The following is a 24,832-nucleotide window of genomic DNA, read 5'->3' on the forward strand; positions in this document are numbered from 1 at the left end:
TGTAGATGGTTCTCAACCGCCACAGATCTTTTGCCAAGGAAGGGAATGTGTGAATAATTAATATTTACTTTTGCACGTCTCCTAGGAATTAGTGAGTGCTAACCTTCAGAATCTTTGATAGGCCAGACCAGGGTCATTTGAGAAGGAAGTAAGATGAGCAGTGTCGCAAGGCTGTCTCTTCCATCACCGCGCGTTGCAAGAGATTAACAGTCACTTTAACAGTTCCACGTTCAGCTATGTGTTAACATGTGTGCTCCTTCTCCTGGCAGTTTGTACTTTGAAATAAACTTGAATTTCCATTATCAGTGTGAAAACATTTTGTTAATGCATGACTGGCTTAGGTCCTGCACTTTATGTAATGGTTGAGCACGTCATTCCGTATTTAACAAGTGTGTTCTTGGAGCCTAATGCTGTTCAGAACAGAGGAGTAAACATGGGTGGGTAACACATGGAACATATGGGTCCTCCCCGGAACCAGCTAATAGTCTATTTGGAAAGACCGGCGTGTACATTAACACCAGACATCTCACTCAGAAGAGGTTGATCATTGTATGAATGACAGACTATAAATAAAATAGAAATGCAGAGAGGAGTGACCACTTTAAGACGTTGAATAGGAGCTAGAGTTTGAAGATGGTGTCTGGGTGGTTAGAGAATATCAGGAGAGCCGTGAAGGAATGAGAGTGAGCAGGGCTTGTTTAGGTTGGCCACAGCCATGTCTGTATTGTTTTGGCGGGAGGTAAAGGATGAAGCTGAAAAGATAGGTTGCAGCCCGAGATCTGAATGCCAAACCAAGACGTTTGGAATTTATCTGATAGACAGTGAACGATGCCTTAATGATGAGGGCCGGGGGCTGAGCTGAAGAGGGATGATGAGAAAGCCGTGATTTAGGAAGGAATGAGCAAGACAAATTAACAGGGAAGGAAGATTGAGAGGCAGTTGCCACAGTCCTGGCATGATGTGCAAAGAAAAGGGAAGGGAGGATAAACGTGAGCTGTGTAGTTAAGGAAGATTTAGCAGGCATCGTTGGGCAAGGGAGTAGTCAGAGGCGGGTGTGAGGATTTAAACCAGGGAACCTTGGCGTTGTTTTCTGTAGAGAGGTAGTTTTTTATTTCCTGCAATAATGGAAGCCAGGAAAGGCACAGTTCAGGAGAGTAAATGGAGGCAAAAGTACTGGAATATTTAGGTATATTGAACTTGCAGATAAACAACCTGAGAGCGAAGGTAGGATATTAATTAAAAACATTTAAATAAAATCCTTATTTAAATATATTAAGTGATTATTTTATCTTTAAGGCAATCCTGTTATGTGGTAGTAATCTCCCTGTAATATATCTGGGTTGAAAGCCTTCCTTATATTTGCTGTAGAGATCAAAGTGCAGGTGGAGACACATGTTTGAACTCTTTGTTCTTGCCCCTCTTGTCAGTAACTTCTAGGATCAAGATGAGTATAAACTTAAACAAACCAAACTACCTGTTCCGTTTGAAAGGAGTTTATAATCCAGTCGAGAAGCCTGCCATACAAGTCACATGTTAGAGAACAGGGCGGTAATGTGCTGGAATCTTCCTTTCCCTGCATTCCTTCAGCACCTGATGAACAGTCCATACTACCTGTGCACGTCTTCTCGCCCCACCTGTGACGATTAACAGCTGGTTGAGGACCAGGGACCCTGTTCTGTGCGACTCTGGCAGCACCGTGTCCCCACGCTCCTGCATGAATGCAGTGATACAGCCAATGTCATCTGCTCCTTGGCAGTGAGATTGCGGCATCGGAAATATACCTGGTGTTCCTTTATTCAAGGTAGCTTTTACCAGCCTTTTGCTTTTGTTTTAGGTAGAAACAAGAGAAGATGAAGAACAAAATGTCAAGTTGACTGAGATTCTGGAGCTCTTGGTTGCAGCTGGATATTTCAGGGCAAGAATTAAAGGCTTGTCACCTTTTGACAAGGTAAGACGAAGTCTTTCTAAGCATTAGGCTAGTTTTTGTCAGGATGGCACGGTTTACTGTGGCATTAGGGTATTTTTGGTTAGGATGGCATGGTTTACTGTGGAAAGGAGGAAGAGACTGCGTTTTTACTTTCTCTACGTCCTTGTTGCCATTTCTCCTGGATTCAGATTCATTATGGAAGTGTTCAAATTTCCTATTAAAAGAAAATAATCATGTATCAGTAAATACGTCCTTTCTGTGCACGAAGCTTTGAGATATACAAATAAGCAAAATAAATAGTTCCTTCTTTCAAGGAACTTAAAGCTTGGGTGGGGAGATAAAGTTTATGTAAGATAAAATAATTTGAAGTAATAGGGAGCTATCCCAAGTCGGGGCACTCACAGACAATTTCCAGGTATTCTGTGGGTGGTAAACGCTGGGTTTAGAGGAGGAAGAAGTCACTATGGGACGAAGTCATTTAATTCAGCAGAACCTTGAACAGTTCTTATGCACAAGGCATAGCAGTAGGTGTTGAGGGCACAAGGATAAGAACAAAGGCCTTATACCCAAAGAGCCTGACTTCTAAAGAGTAGGGAAGAGAGGCAAGTAAAACATCGTGCATAGACTAAATGGCACAATTCAGTAAGTGCCACAGTGAATTATGCACAGAAATGAAGCATTCGGATCAGTTGGGGTAGGCCGGGAAAGCTTCCTGGCGGAAGAAAGCGTTGAGTCCTCCAGTGGGCCACGACCCTGGCTGCACATAACAGATTCTTTTGTAATACAGATATCTAGGCCTCAGCCATTGAAATTTTGGTTTGTTAGGTCTGGGCTGGGCACTGGAATCTGTATTTTTATTATGCATCTCACATGAGTCTACAGTATAGCCAGGGATAAGATTCACTGTTGTGCTTTTCTAACATCAAGCTGTGTCTAAAAATGTTTTGTTTCAGAACGGATTTTTAGCCTCAGTCTCATTTGCATCTCAGAGAAATCCCATGACAAAACTAGAGCAAGGTTTCTCATCTCCTTTAGGTAGTAGAAAAAAAATGAGATGTATGGAAATTAAGTAACGAGTCACAGAATGTCACCCTTGTTACCCACCTATCTGGTCCATAAAATACGTAATTTCTCTGCAATCTGGCACTTGCCTGTGATTGGATTATGACTTCACCCAGCTGAGAGTTAATGTCTGCCCCATCAGTATAAAGAGGATCTATGCCTCACAGGTCCATTTAGTAATAGAAGTCAGCTTCTCGGTCCACTGGCCGTGAGTCAAGTGCTCAGTAACTGCACATGGCTAGCAGTGCTGTACTAAACAGTGCAGATACAGACTGTTCCCGTCTTTGCAGAAGGCTTTACAGTGTTCAGCAGCGCTGTTTAGGTGAATTGTAGTGGGTGGAGTCAGGACATGTATTCTCTCTCTGAGGGTACCCAATTTTGTACATAAAAACTATTTATATTTTATCTACCTTCCGCTTCTTCCCCTCTCCCCAGACTAGGAAGAGAAAAGAGGTATTGTTTTGTGTCTTTCAGGTGGTAGGAGGAATGACCTGGTGCATCACCACTTGCAGCTTTGATGTGGATGTTGATTTGCTCTTTCAGGAGAACTCTACAATAGGTCAGAAAATGTAAGTTATCCGGCTTTCCACGGAAGAGACTGAAGGGGGAGGAAAGAGCTAACTCTTGAGCGTGTGCCGTGTGCCAGAAGTTGTGTTAGACGGTTTACCTATAGGCTGAAAGAAGCCAAGGTCACACAGCTAACATATGAGAGTCGCCTAATGTTATTCTAATGTTATATAGGCTACTTCTGGTGCTTTTCCTTGATCACAGTTTCTGTCGACTGCTCATGTATCTCTTTCCAAAGGCAGTGAATTTGCATGGAAGTTGAATAGGTGAGAGAAGGGGAATCTTTCCCTCCCCGTTGCCTCTGGGTAAGGCAGAGCCTCACTTTGCCTGCCATCGAGAGAAGGCAGCCTGGGCTCCTCGCTAGAGATGTCACGGGAGGGTGCCCTGGCTGGTCATCTGTAACTCAGCAGGGGCTTGGTGATTTCATGAGACCATTGGGAGCCCCAGTTCTGCTCAGCCCTGCCCTGGGCAGCCGTGTGACCTTGGGCAAACCTTAGTTCCCTTTTCTGTAAGGAGGGTTTGTGATCTCAGATCTGTGTGATTCTGTGACTGACTTACTCATTTTTCTGAAGCCTTATCCTCCCCTAAATGGATTAAAGATAGTTTACAAACACGCATGGGGAGCAGTAATACTAGAAAAGTGAAGCAAAGCAAAAGGAAAAAAAAAAAGGAAACGAAGGGCAGAGTTGGGGATAAGGGACACACCTGTGAGGGGCCATAAAGGCCCTGTTTTTCCAAGGGTGGGACACAGATTTGACTGTGAAAAGAAGAAAAAAACATGCTAAATTACCCAATTTACAGTTTCCATACAGTAGAAGAAAAATAGGTCCCTGTGAATCACCAAAATTCTTAACACTAAGACCAAAAGGCATCTCTTGGCTCCTTGTTAAGGAGGACATGCTGTTTGACACAGAGATACTGTCATCAGTGCCCGGCCATGAGTAGTGGGCTCTGTGTCCTGACACCTGTGTGGGGCTGTGGCATCATGTCCAGCGACCCGCAGTGAAAAGCCCTCCACTGGGAGGGTACGATGGAGTCCAGGCGTGTGGCCCTGCTCCCTGCCGGTCCAGCTCAATCCAGAGGTAGATGGTATTCTTGTTCTTTTGTTTGTTTTTATTTAGGTGTTACATACTTGAAGGTTAAAAAAAAAAAACTCAGATACTACCAAAGGGAGCAAAACATACAGCTGATGTCTCTCCTCCTTCCCATTTTACACCCCAGTTTTATTCCCTGGAAACAGTCATCTTTGGCTGTCCAGGTTTTAGATTCTTCAGAGTGGTCACTAATACATCTCCAACTATGTATACAGTCTGTTTCATTCAAGTCTAATGAGAGGAGGAAATTGGCTCACCTGTACCACTCGCTACATCCCCTTTGTCTCCCATCTTCCACTCTTTTAATTGTTTTCTGGTTTTTCTATGATCACTTGCATAATTTGAATCTACTTAAGCTTCTATTTCTTGACCCATTAACATAAGGTGGTTTCTCCTAGGTCCTAACTGAGTAAACATTTTAGTATCTCTATCTTTCCTTCTATCCTTCAGCCTCCATGTACCATCGTGACATCACTTTTATAATGTTTAGCGTATAATATTTATAGTCTTTTCTGTAGTAGCAGTTAAATTGTCCGTGCTTTATCTACAGGTAAATTCTAAAAGCAAATCTATAAACAGTATTTACAATAAGAACTGAGAATTGTGATGGGGTCAGAAAGAAGGAACTGTAATCTTCCGGACCATAATGGTGCTGTTTAAAGGAGAATATGCAATGTATCATAGTCAAAAGCAATCTGTTTTCATTTATTCATAGACTCAGTAAATATCAAACTCCTACGTTTACTGAACAATCAGGCATTGTTCTGGATACATTAATGAAAAATGTCCTGCCCTCCTGGAGCTTATAGTCTACTGGGGGAGACAGACCAAAAACTAATTTAATAAATAACTAAATTATATATAGAAATAATATGTGCTATGAAAAAAATTAAAGCTGGGAAGGGGTACGAGGAGGGACGTAGGGCAGGAGGCAGTTGTTTTAAGTTAGTGTAGGCCTCATTGAGAGGGTGATATCAGAGCTAAGACTTGAGGGACGAGGGTTCCAGGCGAAGGGAACTGCCACCGTGACGGCCCCAAGCAGAAGCTTGCCTGCAGTGGAGTGCAGAGTGGGGAGCAGAGGACATCAGTGCAGAGAGGTCATGGGGGCAGATCAGGTGCAGTGCCTTGTAGGTCAGAGTAGGGACTTGGGGTTTACTCTGTGTGAGATGGGAAATCCTTGGAGGGTTTTGAGCAGAGGAGGAACATAATCTGTTCTGTGTTTAAGAAGGAACCCTGGTCTGATTACCGAATTAAGGGGAATCAGGGAGATTCTTTAGCGTATTATAGTAATCCTCCCAGGAGATGATGGTGCCCTGAACGGTGGGCTGGCAGTGGTGGCATTCTGGATCTATCTTGAAGGTAGAACCAACGGGATTTCATGACATCGGATTTGGAGTGTAAGAGAGGAGCTGAGGGTGATTCTGAAGTATTTGGCCCGAGCAAGTGGAGATGGTCTGTGCAAGCCATTGGGAATCAAGCACACTGCAGTTTGCTTCATGTTTATACGGCTTTTTTCCCTTGCATGTCTGATTGCCTTTTTTTTTTCTTGATGGCAAAGAAGCACGTAGTTTCACCTGTAATGAAGATCAGCCAGCTTCTTAATCAGTCCATCGACTAACATGATATTCACTGTCTTCTTGAGTACACTCTTGGTTGAAGCCTCTTTCTGTTCCAGTTTGAGCTCATTGCTTCTTACACCTGTGGCACCCCTAGTGTTCTGGGATTTCTTTCCAGTGCATTCCTTCTGGGCTGTGATTCTCAATCCCTTATCTGTGTTTCTGATATCTAAAAAACACTGAAAATGGGTTTTTTTTCTTTCAAGTGCCGATACAAAACTTATTTGGAAGCATAACATGACCTGAACTGACTTAAGGTTATTTATAGTCTTTATTGATCCCATTTATATGAATATTCATATGTTTTACTGCAGAAATATTCATTTCTTTGATTATAGGGTGCTGCTCTAGATTTCACTGGGTGTTACCTAATACACAGTATGTGCCCCTCAGGTATACTAAGGTACAAACATCTAAAGAATTCTGACTTCTGAAACACGTCTGCTCCTAAAGGGTTTGGATAAGTGGTTGAGGGCGTATTACGTTCCCTGGTAAGTATTTGATGCGTAGCTTTTAAGTGCAGAGCCGTGAACTACAATTGAAGGCAAAGCTGTTGACGAGGGTTAACTTGTAAAGACCCAGCAGACGCCTAGCAGTGCCTCAGACAGTTGGGTCTTTTATTATCTGCAGGAGAAATGGCATAGCCGTAGGGCACTGAATTATCCAAGAATCTTTTCTGTTTGGTTTTGGAATACGTTCTGTGTCTGGGGGCCTCCCCACAAAGTTTCTGGTTACTTGCAGATCAGACTAATACTGCCGTGTGTTTGCAGTGCCTCCGCACACCCCGGCTGCTGGGAGGGGGGGCCGGCAGCACCTCTGAGGGGCACACTTGCCTGGACAGGGCACGGTTTTCTTCCAGGCTCCGCCGGGACCTTGTCCTCCTTCTTGATCCTTCTTTCTTGTGGGTTCCGTGAGCTTCGACCCTCTATCCCCCGCCTGTCCTAAAACCCCATTACCACAGAGTGCTATGTTCTGAGGTCCATAAATGAGATTTTAGGCTTATACTTGGGTTCATTTCTACAGCACATGTTTACTGGCGACCTGTGTGCAGAGCACTTACACATGCATTTTATTATTTTACCTTCACAGCAACCCTTGAACAGGCAGGACAGGGATTCCCCCTTGTTTTGTGATGGGATTATTGGACCAGTGGGACCGGGTGGCTTGCCAGAAGTTCCGTGGTAGGTGATGCAACTTGGAATTTAGACCCTGGTTTAATTCACTCTCTTCCACACTGTTTGCAGTGGAGGAGGAAACAGTGCACTGAACACTTAGAAAACTAAAGGAATCAAACCAGTCACCTGTAATGAAACGTGGGCTTGTTAGATGAGGAATCTTAGATTAGGAAGCCCATCTGGTGACCTCTGAGACTGTCATGTTCCCTGATTTTCGGAAAGTCAGAGGATCTCCTCTGAGCTCCAGGGAGAAGCCAAATGGGGGCTGGTAGGTTTCCGCAAGAAGCCTTCCTGACTTCAGCCAGCCTGTGTTCCCTCCGGCCCCCACCCCCACCAGCAGTGTTAGTGCCTTCAGCCCCTTCCACATGTTGCTGACGCTGCGGACTTGGCAGTCATTTCTGGGAAGCAGGTTTAAGAGGGTTGTAAACCCTGAGATGACCCTGGGTGTCCTTCCCTCAGGGCCCTTATGAACTGGGAGAGTGGGCCGTCTGAGGAGTGGCCAGGGAGAACCTTGTCTGAAGGTAGAGGGTTGGCTGGATGGTGATTTGTAAGCTGCTGAACGGTTGCAGGCAATCAGTGACCCTGCACAGACCCACAGATCTGTAGCCACTAGAGGGCGCTCTCCTCCTGCCGAACCAAGATGTGAATGACTAGTGAAGACCTGCCCTGAGCAAGGACGCAAAGCCGGAGCTGGGGACCATCTTCATTTGCTAAGCTTAGAGTCTGGGGAGCAGGGCCAATTAAGCATCCATCTCTTCCCCTCACAGGTTTCAAAGAAATTAAGCAACAAGGAATGGGAGTCTTACGGAAATCACATTAAAAAAGTAAAGCTTATCAGAGAGAGAGCCTTAGCTATGTTGCCAGATGGGTTTGCCAATCCTTCCTACTAAACTGTCCGATTCGGGCCCCAGGAAGAGTTGGACGACCAGAGGCTTCCCCACTGGGGCAGGACATGTACCTCAGTGGCAGAGGAGATGCATGTGTCCTAAGGACGGGCTGCCCAGAGAGGAGGGCCTGCAGGGGCTGCTGGGAGTCAGATGACACTTTCCTTCCCCGTCTCGGACCTTTTGGATAAATTACACACACACCCCTTCTGTTTGCAGTGAGAATGTCCTCTCGTGTACTTCTCTCCTGGGAGGCGGGTAGTCCTTCCTTCTGTGAATGTGTGCAGCAGGGATCAGTCTTCCCTCTCCAAATTTTTTCTCTTAACCTGTTGGACTTGATATTGTGATCAGTGGAGCTGGGGCTGTGACTGTTTCCACTCAGCAGTGTTAACCTTGGTCCCACCTGGTAAAGCTACTGTAGGTATAAACATGGTTTTGTAGCATATTCTCCAGGGATCATTCTCTGGGAGCTGTTTGGCTTCTGTCCCTAGATTGCTACCTTGGTTCCTACCAAGAGTGAGGGCATGAAACATACTAAAGGGAACATAGGTAAGGAAGTACTTTCATCCAGGCCTGAGTTAGATGTCGGTCTTAAGGGTGTCTGTCCCCTGAGAAGGATTATGGAACTGCAGAAAGACAAAAGTATACAAGATTTCTTTGAACAAGAAATACTTTTGGTAGATAGACCCAAAACTTACTGCATTTGAAGCATCTAATAAGAACCTGGTGACCTTGTTCAGCAGGGCCTTCACCTATTAGAAAAAAGTCTGACACTTCTAGATGAGGCCACAGTAGCTGCTGTAACTAGCTACGATTTTTTTTTTTTTTTTTAGTGTCTTAGATGGGATATAACCTAAACTATCCATGTAGGCTGAGCCAGAGCTCCCATTTCTCCACATGGCCTCACAAGGCCACAGCTTGTGACTTGTTTCTCAGGCTTCCTAGGCTATGTACCATGGCTTTGGGGATTAGTGGACCCATTAAATAACCTCTATTCTCTCCTTTTGAATGTGATCCGATTAAGGTATAAGAAATAGGAACCAGACAGTTGGAGGTCAAATAGCAGCTGGTTAGAGAAGATTTAAATCTGTGGTGAAGTGGACTTGCACACAAGTCCCTCTATCACTCCTGCCATAAAACGGCCCCTCCCAGGCCAGGGCTCAGCTGTGCGTCCAGCGGGGCGGGTGCTCAGCTCCTGACGGAGGCAGGCGATGCTCTGGGCCTCAAGGAGCCTGACTCCTGCTCTCTTCCTCCAGCCACTTCAAGAGAAGGCTGAGCAAGGTGTAGGAGAGAGATCAAGCGTCCCTCGTGAGAGGTGGAAAGCACCTTCTCTCTGGAAGGAAGAGTGAGGGCGAATGGTTCCTCCAAACCTAGGATTAATTTTAGAGTATCAAAAAAATTAAAGGCTATTTTTTTAAATTATTAGCACCTTTAATTATTATTTATTTATTTTTTTGGCTGTGTTGGGTCTTTGTTTCTGTGTGAGGGCTTTCTCTAGTTGCGGCAAGCGGGGGCCACTCTTCATCGCGGCGCGCAGGCCTCTCATTATCGCGGCCTCTCTTGTTGCGGAGCACAGGCTCCAGACGTGCAGGCTCAGTAGTTGTGGCTCACGGGCCTAGTTGCTCCGCGGCATGTGGGATCTTCCCAGACCAGGGCTCGAACCCGTGTCCCCTGCATTGGCAGGCAGATTCTCAACCACTGCGCCACCAGGGAAGCCCAAGGCTATTTTTTATTTCAAAAATATTTTGTATTGGAGTAGAGAACTTCATTTTTTTTTTTTTTTTTTTGAGCATGAGGCCTCATGTTTTGTCTTAATATTCTTGGCACCTGGCACAGAGTCTGGTAATTATTTGTTGCTTGAATGATATTTAGAACAATTTTTTTAGTGTTTAACCTAATGGTTTCCAGACTTGGAAAAAGTAGGGCAGTAAAGTGACATGTAAAAGAATATGCAGCACTAATAACTTTTTATTTTACCATGTAAGGATGTTAAAAAAAATAGCTACTACCTCAAACATCACCATAACTTCAAGAAACAAAATATTTTAATATAAAAAGTAGGATGAACACGATCTTAGAATTAAGGATGAAGGTCGTTTTCTGTCCTTACACACACACGCGCCTAAGTTGTGCTTATTTTTCTCAATTTGCCATCAGCCAGGAGAAATGTGGTCATGGTCTGGTATTGAGAAACCTCAGATCCCTCTGGGTTGCAGCCAGACTTGAGAGATGTCTTAAGAGCCACTTGGTGTGTTCTCACTCTTGGCTTGTTGTTTTTCTCTGAGCAGAGCTCTATCAGAAAAAATTGTCTCCGTCCTGCCAAGAATGAAGTGTCCACACCAGCTGGAGCCCCACCAGATCCAGGGGATGGATTTTATTCACATATTTCCCGTTGTCCAGGTAAGAGCATCTGTGGGGTTTCTTGTCCTCTGAACACTGGAATTCCTGTAACGGGTCTGGCTCTTGGGCCGTCTGGCCTAGATCCTGGATCTGATGGGTGTGGCATGGATTTGGTGGCAGCAGAACATGAGGACACTCCTCAAAATGTTGCCAGTACTCAGTCTAGCCTAGTTTCCCACCGTCACCTGTTCTGATCTTTGAATGTTCCCATTAGTAGCTTTTCATTGCCCTTCTGGTAAAGATGGAAGCCCATAGCCCCCCATCGCCCCCCCATGCGCTGGTCCCCTTTGACCTCTCCAGCCTCAATTTATTCTTTGCTTTTCTTTGTTCTTTCTATTCTAGCCCCTCTGACTTTCTTTCAAATTTCCTCATACACACTGTGCTTCCTCCTGTCACGGGGCCTTCCAGGGTGGGAAGGTCTTCCCTTCTCTCCTTACCTTTATCTTCCAGATCTCAGTTCCACCAAGCCTTCTCAAGAAAGCTTCCCCTGACTGCCAGATCTAGAGCAGTTTCCTTTGCTATATCCTCTTATACGGCATATTCCCTACCCTCACAGGAATCTTCCTCACTGCAGTTTGTGACTGTGTCCACTCAATGTTTGGTTATTTGTACGTCTCTCCCATCAGACTGTAAGCTTCCTGAGGGCAGGTACCGTGGCTGTCCTGCTTGCTCTTGTGTCTCCGGCACCTCTTGGAATGTCTGGCACTTTGTAGGCATTCAGTCCTACAGAGGACTAAATTTCTAACAGGAGACTTAGCTCCACCCCAGCTTTTCCCCGAGGCCCTGTGATTAAGTGGCCGTGCTGTACAAGTCCCTGTATTCTGTGCGGTTCTTGTGTCTCAGCCCCTCCTCCAGGCACCACAGAAAGAGGAGGAGCAAAAGGACTTACCTTTGTTGCCTGCTGTGTGGACAGTACTTTGCCTCGGATCCTAATAGAGTTCTTTGAAGCATCTATTGTAATCCCAGTCTTACATCTGAGGAAAGTGAGACTCGGAGAGGTTAATCCATTTGCTTAAGGGCAGAGAACTAGTGAGTGGAGAGGCAGATTCCTCTAAACTCCTTGTCTTTAAGCCTGTACTTTCCCCTCCATCACCACACAGCCACCCAGAGGAAAGCCGCGCAGCCCCTGCTAGAGAGGTTTTGTGATTCTGTTAAGATTAGGTAGTGTAGCAGTGAAGAGCCTGGACTCTGGAGACTTCCTGGGTTCACATCTTGGCTCTGCCACTTTCTAGCTGTGTGATCTTGGGCAAATGACTTAACTTCTTACCTGATAAGTAGAAATAATAATAGTACCTACCTGATGGGATGAAAGCTGAGTAAGTTAGTATGTGTAAAGCACTTGATTGAAGGGCTGGGACCTTTCAGTAAGTGCTTTGTAAGTGTTATATAGTTGTTTCTGTTGTTGTTAACTGCTACTGGGAATCTTTCCCTGCACTAGACTTCAAATCAAATATGTTGAAATTTATAACTGAAATTTATAAATTTGAGGCTAGGACTTTAACTCAGGATTTGACTTGTTTGTTTGTCAGGGGATGGTACCCAATCATTTTGTGAAGGTAAGAAGTAGGGAGTCTGTGTAGATTCTTACAGAAACCTCCAACCCCATCATACTGTGAAGTTGTGGCCCTTTCCCCTGAAGCCTGGATCTCTAGTGACTAGACCTTACTCAAAACTATGCTAGAACTTTGAGGACCAAAACTCTAGGCCATATATGAGAAGGGGATGAAAGGGAAGTGATTGTCTACAGTTGGTTTGGGCATTTTGAGTGTCTAATGGTTGTGTTGTGAGCGGAATGTCGGAGGGCTCCCTGTCTGGATGTGAGAGCCTCGCTAATGGTTACCCCATATCTTAATTTCGTGGATCTGTAAAATTTTAAAGCGCAAATAGAGGTTGACCTGTGGTTGCAACCTGTATTTTGCCAGGAAGGGACGTTTTTAAAGGCAACAATTATTTTGCTTTCTTTGCCATTTCCTAAAAGAAAGGCCATTTCACGCTCACTCTCAGAATAAAGGACAGTCCTTCAAATGGAATACATGTAGCCTTATGAAAAACTCGCCACATGCCTGTAGTTTTCTGTTTTGCCAGACACCAGTGAAAGAGCAATCGTGGACCAGCCACTGGGAACCACTGAACTGGTTGTCTTGTGTGGGACTAGAGGTCCACCACGCTTGTTGGCTCTGTTCAGCACAGCTGTGGTGACACTCTCTGAATGCAACCAGGAGGAAAGAAGAGCTAACTTCCGGCTACTGGTAGTTCCAGGTCACATCTTTTTCTCCCACGTGGGGCCCGTGAATCCTGTGAGGGTAGGTATTTTTCTCAAATGCTAGGGGCTTGTGGCAGAGCTCAGCTGTCCTAGAGGTTCCCTCCACAGCCCTTCATGCTGGGAACTCCAAAACACAGCAGTCGAGTCTCTAAGGAATCCTGTGAATCAACGGGCTTTGCCTTCCTCATCTGAGCATGTTCTCCAGGATCCAGCCAAGTTACAACTCAGTGTCGATCTAATTAACAGAGGCAGATCTGAAAAGGCAACAGGCAACAGCAGTGAAAGGCCAGAACCTGGATCTCCCGATGCAAAGCAAAGCAGAGAGAAATTGAGTTGAACAGTGACTCAGCCTCCTTAGATGTCCGGGGCCGGTGCTGGGGTACAGGTGAGGGGCTGGAGTAGCCCCAGATGCCGTCCGATTTTCTGCCCCTGCCCTTCTGGATTTTAGTCAGTGCCTGAGGTCATTGTTTGGAGGTGGGGTGGAGTGGAGTGATGGAAACAAATGGAAGATACTAGCAACAAAGGAATACTCCTCATAGAATTATTTGCAGCCACTGCTCTCCTGGGCAGCTGCTTCCTAAGTGTGTCCTTTACTTGAGCTGGCCGCCCTCCCTGAGCGCGCATTCCTGCCGTCCCCGCAGGAGCCCTGCGCCATGTGCATGTGTCTGAACCTTGCCACGTGTGGCCATGCCCTGGGGAAGCACAGCTACCGTCCAGAAACTGCTCCTGAGATGTAGTAGCTCTCTCTGGAGAGAGGATGCCATCCCTCCGTAAAGTTCTTTAGTAATAACGGGAATGAATGAAGAGTCAGGAGGAGAAGCAAAGGCTCTTTTTGTACTTTGCATTCTCACCCTCAGAGCGCCTGGGCCTTCCACAGGTTGTGGGGCGTGGGTGTGTGCACGTGTGTGTTTCAGTTCCCTGGAGTTGTAAGTCAGCGGACACGAGGAGCGGCTCCTTGTGCGTATGAACCCCGTAGACCTAGGAAACATGGCGTGAAGCCCAGACGTGCGGTGTCCTGATGTGGCCGGCAGCTGTGTGGCTTGCTGGCTGTGGATCGGTGGGCGGATCATGTAGTCTCTCCGAGCTTCCGATTCTGTAAAACGTGGCCATTGCCAGTTACCTTATAGTGTTGGGTGGATTCGAGAGCTATGCTTTGAGTGCCGAGCTACCCTGAAGCCTAGGGCTTGTGCTCAGCACACCTGGTCTCAAGTCTGAATGTTGGGGGGATTTTTCTCCACCTGTCAGACGAGGGTTTCACTAGGCCTTCTCACTGGTTCCCTTCCCTTCCTCTGGTCTGTGGTGCGAGCAGCACGGGAAGGACAGAGCTCCAGTGAGATCCGCCACCGGGCGCAGGGAGGTTTGGGGGATAGCTCTGTCTGTGTCGGGCTCCAGGTGTTCACAGAGCTGTCTAGCACTTGTGTTTCATTTGCTCCCACAGTTGCTCTGTGACGTGAAGGGGACTGACACTCTCACCTCCTCTTTAGCAGAGAGGGAAACTGAGGCCCGGGCACCTGAAGCGAGGCTTGAAGGCTCCTGTGCGGCTGTCCGCTCAGGTGCCCCCGGATCTCAGCCTCCAGACACCCAGCGGCTGCTTTTCCTGCAGGGCAGTGTGTGTTGATGGTTATTCATCGCCTGGGCAGTTCATGTTCTGTGATTCGGGCGCAGGACCGGTGCCGTCTCTGCGTCGGCCTTTACCGCGGTGTGTCTCATCCCTATCAGCTCACGTTTCCTCACTTTCTTCCCCAGTGGCTGGTGAAACGAGCCATAGAAACAAAAGAAGAGATGGGTGACTACATCCGCTGCTACTCCGTATCCCAGTTCCAGAGAACCTACAGCCTCCCTGAGGTCTGTGCTCTTTCCTTGTCCAGCTGAGAAGCTGAGTGCACCGTGAGGGACCCCGGGACGGCGCAGAGTGCGCTCAGGCGCCCCTGCACTCCCGCCCGCCCCCTCCGGATCAGCCCTGAGACTGGGCCTCCTGCCTCATTAGAAGTGCCTGTTTAGATGGGCACTGAGTGTCAAGCCCTACAGTCTTGTCCTTGTCTCTCAATTGTGGTGCTTGATCTGGACCTTTTGTTAAATTACAAGAGCGTGAGTGTATTTTTGTAGAGTCATATGAAGGTTTTCGAGAGACCCCCTGCTTGGGACGCACCTATAGTCACAGTTGAATAGTCACAACAACAATACTGGCTGATCACTGTCGGATGCTACATTCCAGTCCCGGCACATCTCATGCCTTCTACTTTTTAATCCTCATGACTGCTCCCTGAGACAGGCGGTGTCATCCTCGTTTTGCAGGTGGAAAAGCTAAGGCTTAGAGGTTCGGTAACTTGCTGAGGTTTCAGAGCTCATAAGGATCTGAAGTGAGAACGCTTGTCCTCACCACTGCACTCTGTGGTCCCCCTTTTTCTCACCGGCTATAGGGATCTGTTTTGCAGCCATCGGCAGAGGCCCTAGCTTTTTCCCATGCAAGATATATTCCAATTTGTTAGAAAATTGAGACTTCTTCAGGCAAAGTTGTGATGAGAAGTCAGTTTATAAGACGGACTGCTGAGCAGTCCAGTTGAGTTTCAGTCTTTACGCAGGAAGATTTGTTTCATCCCTGTGTCTTCTTGTCTTGCAGGATGATGACTTCATCAAGAGAAAAGAAAAGGCCATCAAGACAGTTGTTGACCTCTCGGTGAGTTCCCTGCCCGAGTTCTTCTGTAAGGGAAGAACATAGGGTCATAGCCTCCAAGTAGCCCTTTGAGTTAAATCACAGAAGCCCCTACCCCCTGAGGTTTCTATCTGCCGGGTTGCCCAGGAGCTGACCTCAGGTGCACACGTGAGGGAGGCCCTGCCTGCCATGCGTGCCCGGTATCCGAAGCCAGCGTTCAGGGTAGCACGTGCCACAACCACTGCCCTGTGTTTCCCTTAGTTCCAGTTTTCCAGACCCGAAGCCCTTCTTCATTTGTGCCAGTGGCAGCTGTAAACTTCACATAGCTCCAAAGAGCAGACCACGAACTAGAGCCGATGCATTGAGGTGACCCCCGCCCTGACGGCTTCGGAGAGGCAGAGTAGCTTCTGAGCTTTGTGTGGGAAGCTCTGGGATGGCCTTTGTCCCCAAGCACAGTGTATCTTAACCACAGGGTCTGCGCTCATGTGCCCACTTCCCCAGTGCAAGGGCCGGAGGAGAGCTTTGGGCCTTTTCAAAACACTCTGGGCCAGAGCCCAGCAGAACTTCGTCAGCCTTCACCCCCCAGCCTTCCTACTTGAGCTGATGGGAATGGAGCCTCAATGCCTGGGTGTAAATTCACTTTCTTTAGAAAATAATGTCTAGAGTTATTCTGCATTTTTTTTTTTTTTTTACTTTTAAGAATAAATGTATGGTCTCCCCAGGTGATTACTGTGAAAAGAATAACAGTACTTTGATGATGAAAGACATGAAATGCTCATTTAAAACAAAAAAAGCCTTTGTCAGTTTATGGTTGTAATTTGTATCTTTTCCACAGTTCCATTTTGGAAATGGGAGAAATGGAAAACCTTTAACATAGTTACACTCTGAAGCCAGATGCTGTTTTCAGATTTGGTGGCAGTATTAAATAATAACACTAAGAGGACATGACAGAACAGCAAGTAATTTTTTTCCTGGTTGTGAGGTAGATGTTCAGTTTAGAACATCTTTAAAGTTTTCTTTAAAAAGATTGATAGATGAGAGGAAGAAAATCAACCTTAATCTAACAACACAGAAGCAGCCACTTTTGATGCTTGGACATATTTCTTCTGTGTTTTTAATGTGTATTTTTATAGTGAATTAGAATTACACTTTGAATGTAATTTTGTAGTTTTTTTCCCACTTACCAATATAGAGTCTTGTATGCTGTTAAAGGTTCCTCCTAATCGCATTTTCATGACAAATAATAACCAATTGGTTGGATGTGCTCTTGCTTTCCCTTGTTTTAAATGATGCTTCATTTAAAAGAAATGAAAAGAAAAGCTTTCATTTCTCCCTCTGATACAGGGAGCTGGGGAGCCAGTGGCAGGAGAGGAAGGGAAATTCTCTTTTCCCTATAAACTCTGTACTATTTGGATTTTATACTAAGTCTGTGTATTACCTATTCAAAAACAATAACGTAAAAACTATTTAATTTTTTTTAATTAAGAAGCTGTAGGAAGTTTATTTTTCCAAAATTACAACTACAGGCATATATTACTATATCAAATCTTATAAAATCCAATTCTTTTTTTTTTATATTTTCAGCATGTTGTTTTATTTAATTTTATTTTATTGGAGTATAGTTGCTTTACAACGTTGTGTTAGTTTCTGCTGTACAGCAGAGTGAATCAGCTATACGTATACATATATCCCCTCTTTTTTGGATTTCCTTCCCATTTAGGTCACTGCAGAGCAATGAGTAGAGTTCCCTGTGCTATACAATAGGTTCTCATTAGTTATCTATTTTATACATAGAATCAATAGTGTAAAAAATATTTAATGTTTAATTGAATATCTTCATGTGCAAATCTCACTTGGAGCCCTGGGTAGAGAGTGAGAAACATTACATTTTTTGGCTGTTATCACCAAGAATAAAAGGCCAGTGTAGCTGTTGATCAAACTGGGCCTGATGTCTCTTTACCTATTAAACATTTCAGGCCTCTAGAGACACATTATTTCTTCTTCTCGTTTGTAATGGAGTTTTTAAAGATAATCGTCTTCTGCTTGGCAACATGACTTAAATTCTTAATGGAATTTAAGGAGATAATGACAGTGACAAATATATAGTGCCCAAACATTGTTCTAAGCATTTATATATAACTTATCTAGTGCTCACCACAACCCTATGAAGTAATAGTATTTTTTTTTTTGACAGGTGAGGAAACTAAGGCACAGATCAGTTATGTAGGTTGCCCTAGGTCACATTGGTGATGATGGAGCCAGGATGCGATAAAATGCTAGATAAAATGCCATTTGCAGCTCATTAGCAAATAATATCAAGATAAAGGAAAATGGAAAAAAAATTGTAGGTCTCTGATAATAGTTCAAATTGCTTAGTTTATTTCCTTTTCTTATGTGTGAACTTACTCCTTGGTCGACTGTCAATACATTTGCAACAGGAATGATAAAAAGATTTTTACGGATGGCCAGAGCTGGCCTTTGGGTTTTGTTTGTTTGTTTTCTTCTTTCTCCATCTACTGAAAATACTCCCCCATTTCTAGATGCTGTCTTCTTAGGTTTCTGAGCTGAGCTCTGCTGCCATTAACTTCCATCCTTCCCACCCACCACTTCTGCACACGCTTGCTCGCGGCCTTGGAGTGAGGGTCCCAGGAGCTTGTCAGAGACTCCGGGCTCCATGTCCCTGTTTTCTTGTGAGTCAGTGTAAGACATGGAACAGCTTGCTGGGTTTTGTTTGCTGTCACTCTCTCCAAGGAGAGCCCCTCCCCTCGTAAAAGGAATAAAGTCTTTCCTAGGTGACCAGGGTGTGGCTCTTTGCAAGTCTTAGTTTCTCAAGAATGTTTTCTTCTCCTTCCAGCCTCTCCCCAGTTCTGCCCTTCAGATGTCTCATCACTGTTTCTTACCTGCCCCTTGCTGACAAACGCAGAATCCCAAATTTAAACTCTGAATGGTAAATTAAGGATTAAACTTTGGTCTTACATACAGCGCCAGGTTTCTAGAGCCAGCCTTTTATAAAGTATGCATGTAGCTGCCGCGTACTGACTGCCTTCTATGTGCTTGACATCTAATGAGGCATTTTACAAGCGTTATCTCATGTACTCCTCATCAACACTCAAGGACTTATGCGTTATATTTCCGTTTTATAAATCAGGAAGTTGAAACTCAGAAAGGTTAATAAATTCCCTACACAGTTGCAGAGCTGAGAAGAGGCAGCCAGGTGTTCATTTTACATCTGGCTCCTCAAACACAGCAGGTGTTGGTGCTTCTCTAGTTTTCTCACTCTTCACCTGGTCTCTGATTTCCTACACATCCCTGACACTGATTTGGCCATAATGTTTCTGACTGACCTCAGGACCCTGGGGTATTATTTATCAGGGTCCCAGAGACTCAGATGCATGCAGAGTGGTTGGGTGCTCTGCCCTTGTGAGGGCATCTACTCTGCCTTTGCCTGTTTGAAGACCATTTGTCCAGCTGGAGAATAGGTGCCAAGTGGAGATTGTCCTGTTGTCTTTTTTTCCATCTATTAACAAGTTATCATTGTGCCTCAGCAAGCAGACTTTACTTACTCTTGCTTACGTGTCTTTTTAAAAATAAATATTAAACATTTTAATATTTTTCAAAAAATTTTAGCTTATAAGAATATAAGCTTGTCTTTAGCCATCTTTGTAGGACTATTCCAATTTTTTGCATTCATCCTTGGTTATGTAGCTCATCTATTTTTTGTTTTTTAATTTTATTTATTTATTTTTGGCTGTGTTGGGTCTTCGTTTCTGTGCGAGGGCTCTCTCTAGTTGCGGCAAGTGGGGGCCACTCTTCATCGCGGCGTGCGGGCCTCTCACTATCGCGGCCTCTCTTGTTGCGGAGCACAGGCTCCAGACTCACAGGCTCAGTAATTGTGGCTCACGGGCCTAGATGCTCCGCGGCATGTGGGATCTTCCCAGACCAGGGCTCGAACCCGTGTCCCCTGCATTGGCAGGCAGACTCTCAACCACTGCGCCACCAGGGAAGCCCCTCATCTATTTTTTTGATGCATGATTTTTTGTTTTACAAAAGGTTATTTTTCTTTCATACTACTACTGTGGTAATAATGAAAAATTAGGAAATGGAGAAAAAGTACAAAGACTAAATCACCCATGATACCACCAGCCAGGGATAACCACTGTTCTTCCAAGTAGGAAATATATAGTTATGGATATCAATATAGAAAATTAGAGATCACAAAAAATGACATGATACTACATATTCTGTTTTGTTGTGTGGTTATTTTGCTCAACAGTATAATCAAGGATATATTTCCATGCCCATAAATATAGCTCCATAGCATTTTTAGTGGCTGTACATTATGCATTGTGTGGTACTCATTTAACTAGCTTAGTTTGTTTTTTGGGGTTTTTTTGGTTTTGTTTTGTTTTGTTTTGGCTATTATGTAGGACATCCCCATAGCTAAATTTTTTCTTTTATCTTTAATTATTTACTTGGGTTGCATTCCATGAAGTGGAGTTGGTTCAGAGGTTATGCCTCAGTCTGTTAGTACCTCTTGCCAGATTGCCTGGCAGAAAGGCTGTTGTGTGAACTTTTAACTTCTGAGCTCATCACCTTCCAGTGTTCTCTCTTTTTGTCTTGGCCTCATTTTTCTTCGTCCTGGGGATTATTCCCAGTACTTCTGCTTCTCCTTTGAAATGTGTTCTTTTCTTGACTTCTCCATATCTCCTTTTCATGGCATAGGTGGCCGCTTTGTAGAAGGCCTGCTTGATGGGAGGTGGTATTTTCAAAGGACATAAGAAAATGAAACTGTTGCCCAGGACAGGCCTCCCCTTACCCTTCCACTTTCGCATCATAATCATAATCGCTCATTTGTCTCACCTAATGTGCTGTTGTACAGCCTACTTCCTCCTTTTCTGAACTGTCAGCCTTCCATATTCATGAAGTATCTGACCTGTGCAGTGAGGTCTTTTACTCCCTCTCAACCTTGAGTAAAGAGTAGCTGTGAAATTTTACCCAAAGCCCCCAAAGATACATTTGCTTACTATTTGTTGAGCATTTCTTGGTAATGTTTAGAATTTTGTATGAGAACAGAGGGGACAGAGGGAAAAAAAAAGACTTCTTATTGGTCCCCTAAGAGACCAGGTCATTTAAAACTACGACTCCACTGTGTTCTTCCATACGAAACGCTGTGAGGAGGGCCTTTCTATCCAGGACATGAAATGTAAACGTGGCAACATAAGTAAAAAAATATATATTAGTACATTTTATCAGTAATAGCAAATATACACCTGTATGTATATCTTAGCCCTTAATGTGTATCAGATAATGTTAGATAGATTGACTAATCCTTACGACTCTCTCCATATACCTATTTTACAGATGGAAAACCTCAGAGGTTAAAGTAATTTGCCCCAAATCAGAGAGGTAGTAATGGGGCACGGGTTAAAACCCTGTCTGTCTGCCTCCATATATTCATTCCGTAATAGTAATTGAGCACTCACTGTGTGCCAGACCGCGTTCTAGGGTATGAGGTGAAAGCAGGAGCATTGCAGCTGTAAGGGATTCAGGGGATTTCGGGCCTCATCAAGGGAAGAGATGTGACGGGGGGTTAGCAATAGCACACACGGGGTCTCTGGGCGGTGCTTTGACAGGTTTGCCTGAAGGGTGGAGAGGCTCTCAGTGCGCAGGCCATCCCGAGGCCTAGGCGCCAGGGCCGCCATTCAGAAGGGGACGCGAGGAAACGAGGGAGCCTCGGCCGGGGCAGGTTAGAGAAATCCGAAGGGCAGCTGCAGCCTGGGGTCTTTATAGCCACGGGGCTTATCCTGTATGTGGTGCGCAAATGTCAGGTGCAGTTTTGCAGAGCGTGCAACGTGGACAGGCTGTAAGCCGCTAAACTCCGCTTAGTGGGGCTATCTTTTACACAGCTGGGTCTGTGGAAAGTTTGAGGTTGGCGCTGGAGGGTTTTGAGCTGTGGGTCTCAGCCTGCTGTGAAGAAGTAAACCTAGGAGTCAGTATACAGAAGCCATCTTGGCTCGTGTATACAAAGCAGTGACCTCATTCTTACCCACCGAGTTACACCGTTTGGTACAAACCCAAGGGGACCTGAGGTGGGACTTGTGCCAGACCTCAAAGCACAGAAGACAGGCCTGCACGGCGGAGCTCGTGTAAAAGAGAATAGAGGAAGAACAAAGTTTAGGGGCGTCTGGAGAAAACCCTACCTCCCCAGCTAACTTTCCTACCCATAGACAGGATTGCCAGCCGTCTCTCAGCATTCCCTCACTCAGTTCCCAGGGCTTCATTTCTGCGGTGGTGGTGGTTGTTTTATTCATTTGAGAATGAAGAAAACAACCTAATTTGTCTCAGTTATAATGACTCTCTTATGGGGTGTTTCAGGGCCCTGCACTTGATGGGAACATCAGCGGAGCCCCTCTGGGTGGAAGGCAGCATTTGTTCAGGGGCTGGTGGGCGGAGTGTGTCCGTGAGAGTAGGGTTTGGGTTTGGGCTGCCAGGTGAGCCCTGGGAGAATGAGATGTGCTTCCTGCTGAGTTGGGTGTGGTCCAGCCCCCTGGAGCTCTGGAGGGCAGTGGCTGCTCCTGGCTGTCTTGCTGCCCGCTGGGTATTTCCTGAAGGGGTTGCCCACCGTAACTGAGAGGCGAATTATTTAATCGCTGCTTCTTTAGTAGCAAGGTGGAGGTAATGGCATCTGCCCTGCTCCTACCTCATGGTGTAGTTATAAAATGTAAAAGGTGAGATGTATGTGATGTGCTTTAAAGTATAAGGATAATTACACAAAGGCCAGCATTTGTCATTGTTTGGCAGAATAAAAGGCCCTTGTGGCTGTCGGTTTCAGTATGGTATTGTTTTGGAGTCAGTCCTTCTTCAGACTCCAGTTTCCTGTCTGGGGTGGTTGACTCTGAATGGTAACTAAGGAAAGTAGCAGTTAAGCTCAATCATTATAGTGCTGCTGTAATGGTAGAGCTCTGTGGAAATTAAATCGTACACAGTAACTGACGTCATATGGGTCTATGATGTTTTTCATTTCCCCATAAATCTGTTTTGTGTTATTTATAGCTTCCTATTCATGTAGGCACCAGCAGCAACCTAGGAGTATTTGCGGCAGTGAGTTACAAGAACAGCCCTCCAGGGTCATCCCAGCACCTGTTTCATTCCTTTTCCACAAAATTGTTGAGATTATATATGTGACAGAAAGGATGTTTTTCTGTATGTTTGAAACTTTTCATAACAAAAAGTGAGATAATAATAAAGTTAACAAGAATTATCAAGAGGGGAACAATTCTAATTAGCATAAAAATACCACCGTCTGGAGAAAGCTGATAGTATGCTTGTCCTGGTGATGTCCAGGTAGAGATTAGGTGTGGTGAACTCCGCTAGTGGAGAAGAAAAGATCCAGGGACAAACTGGAATACCTTGCACAAACAGCTGCCTGTTTGCACCCGGAGCCCTGAGCAAATATTATTAAGGTATTGTTTGATGCCAGTTTGGCAGTCAAGAAGGACATTCATTTGGGGTAGAATGGCAAACCAGGTCATCTGGGGGTGAAGACCTACATTAATTGAGCACCTACTACGTGCTGTGTACTTTGTTTAGGAAATATATATATATGCAGTTTCAGAATGTGTCCTACACAAAAGAGGTCTGTGTTTCTACATTTATAACTAAATAATACTCTAAAAAAGTCACTGAAAGTTTAAAGTGCGTTTTGTGTTCTTATAAATTTTTTAAGGATAAACCTCAAAACACTTTTGTAAAGAGATATATATCTCTGAAGGGTTTGTATCTGCTTTCCTTTTCTGGTATTGGAGTTCAAGAAATGGAGATTTCTATGCCATGAGAGAATTTTTTTTTTAAACATTCTAGGTTAGCATGTATATCTGATTGTTGCACGGTTTATGTCTCTGGGTGGTAGAAAGATCTGGATATGTAGTGACTGGAAAATTTGTATTTTTTTCTGGAAAATTTTATTAAGGAATAAAAAAGATTTGAATAGAGAGGTAAATCTTGCTTTTCAAGGCAAGATTCAGTATTATAGAGATGTCAGTTCTTCCCAAAGTAATGTATAAATTTGGTGTGATTTTAGTCGAAGCTCAACAGTTTTTCATAATGAACTTGACAAGCTGATGCTAGAATTCATTTGGAAGAGAAAATGTGTAAGAATAGCCAGGAAATTTGAAAAAGAACAGTGGAGACAGGGTAAAGACTCATAAAGCAAGAGGAATTGAAGAGGATAATATTGGTACACGTTTTATATATATGTATATAGTTGTCATTTTAAATCAAGGAAAGGATAGACTATTAAATTGATGATGTTGGGATTCTTAATTTTCCATTCAGAGAAAAACATATATCTATAGATACCTACCTTTCACTAGACCCCCCAAAAAATTCTGAATAGATTGAAAGGCTAAATATAATCTATAAAAATAGCATACAAGAGCTTTTTTTTTTACAATCCCTGGGTTAGGAAGTAAGATGATTGATAAGTTTGATTGCATGAAATATTAAAATGTCGTAGGACAAAAAAGCCCAACAAGATTAAACAAAGTTGACAAGCCATAGATTGGGTGGAGATATTTGCTACGGCATAAGGATCAAAGGGGCAGATTCCTTGAAGGCAGTCGCACGTGCCGGCTCTCCTCCGGAAGGGGAGCTGTATACCCACTGCCATGGGAAAGGACTCCCGCCCCTGACAGGCTGGACCAGCCTCCTCACGCTTAGTAACTCTCTGCCTCATCCACCCCTTAGGATGCTTACAAGCCCCGTCGGAAGTACAAACGCCAGCGGGCAGCCGAGGAGCTGCTGGATGAAGAATCACGGATCCACACTACGCTTTTGGAATATGGCAGGTAACGAAGGCGGCCCCGTCCGAAGTGTCTGTTTGATAAAACCACTGAAAGGAAAAGCTAACTTAAATGGCTTCATCGGGATGAACTTGGTTGGTTTTCACCTGACTGAGTTCACGGGTTTGAGCCTGCGATTGCCAGCACCGGGGGCTTTTCTCCCTGGTGTTGAATTAGTTCAGTTTCTGCGGGTAGCTTCTCTGATGGCGGTAGAGACCTGATCTTCGAAGTTCCTCACCAAGCCCCCATCCCCGGCTCCGCCCTGCTCAGGGAGCTGGGAAGCGTGGGGCATTCGCAGAGGCTCAGGTGGCCTGCCCTTCACGCCCCTGCCACTTGTTAACATCTTCAGGT

At 44.9% G+C, this 24,832-nt stretch overlaps 1 protein-coding gene across 2 annotated transcripts in view; it reads left to right on the plus strand.

Moving 5' to 3' along the window:
- CCDC93 (CCC complex scaffolding subunit CCDC93) overlaps nt 1-24,832 on the plus strand; it is an 88,991-nt gene that overhangs the window by 2,483 nt on the left and 61,676 nt on the right. For both annotated transcript variants that reach the window (XM_082465835.1, XM_082465836.1), the window contains exons 2-7: nt 1,835-1,948; nt 3,464-3,558; nt 10,614-10,725; nt 14,735-14,833; nt 15,609-15,665; nt 24,387-24,487. In XM_082465835.1, coding sequence (XP_082321961.1) covers nt 1,835-1,948; nt 3,464-3,558; nt 10,614-10,725; nt 14,735-14,833; nt 15,609-15,665; nt 24,387-24,487 — 578 coding nt within the window. The remainder of the gene's footprint in view (nt 1-1,834; nt 1,949-3,463; nt 3,559-10,613; nt 10,726-14,734; nt 14,834-15,608; nt 15,666-24,386; nt 24,488-24,832) is intronic.

This window comes from Balaenoptera physalus (assembly GCF_965194825.1).
Source record: "Balaenoptera physalus genome assembly, chromosome: 6".
Classification (NCBI taxonomy): domain Eukaryota; kingdom Metazoa; phylum Chordata; class Mammalia; order Artiodactyla; family Balaenopteridae; genus Balaenoptera; species Balaenoptera physalus.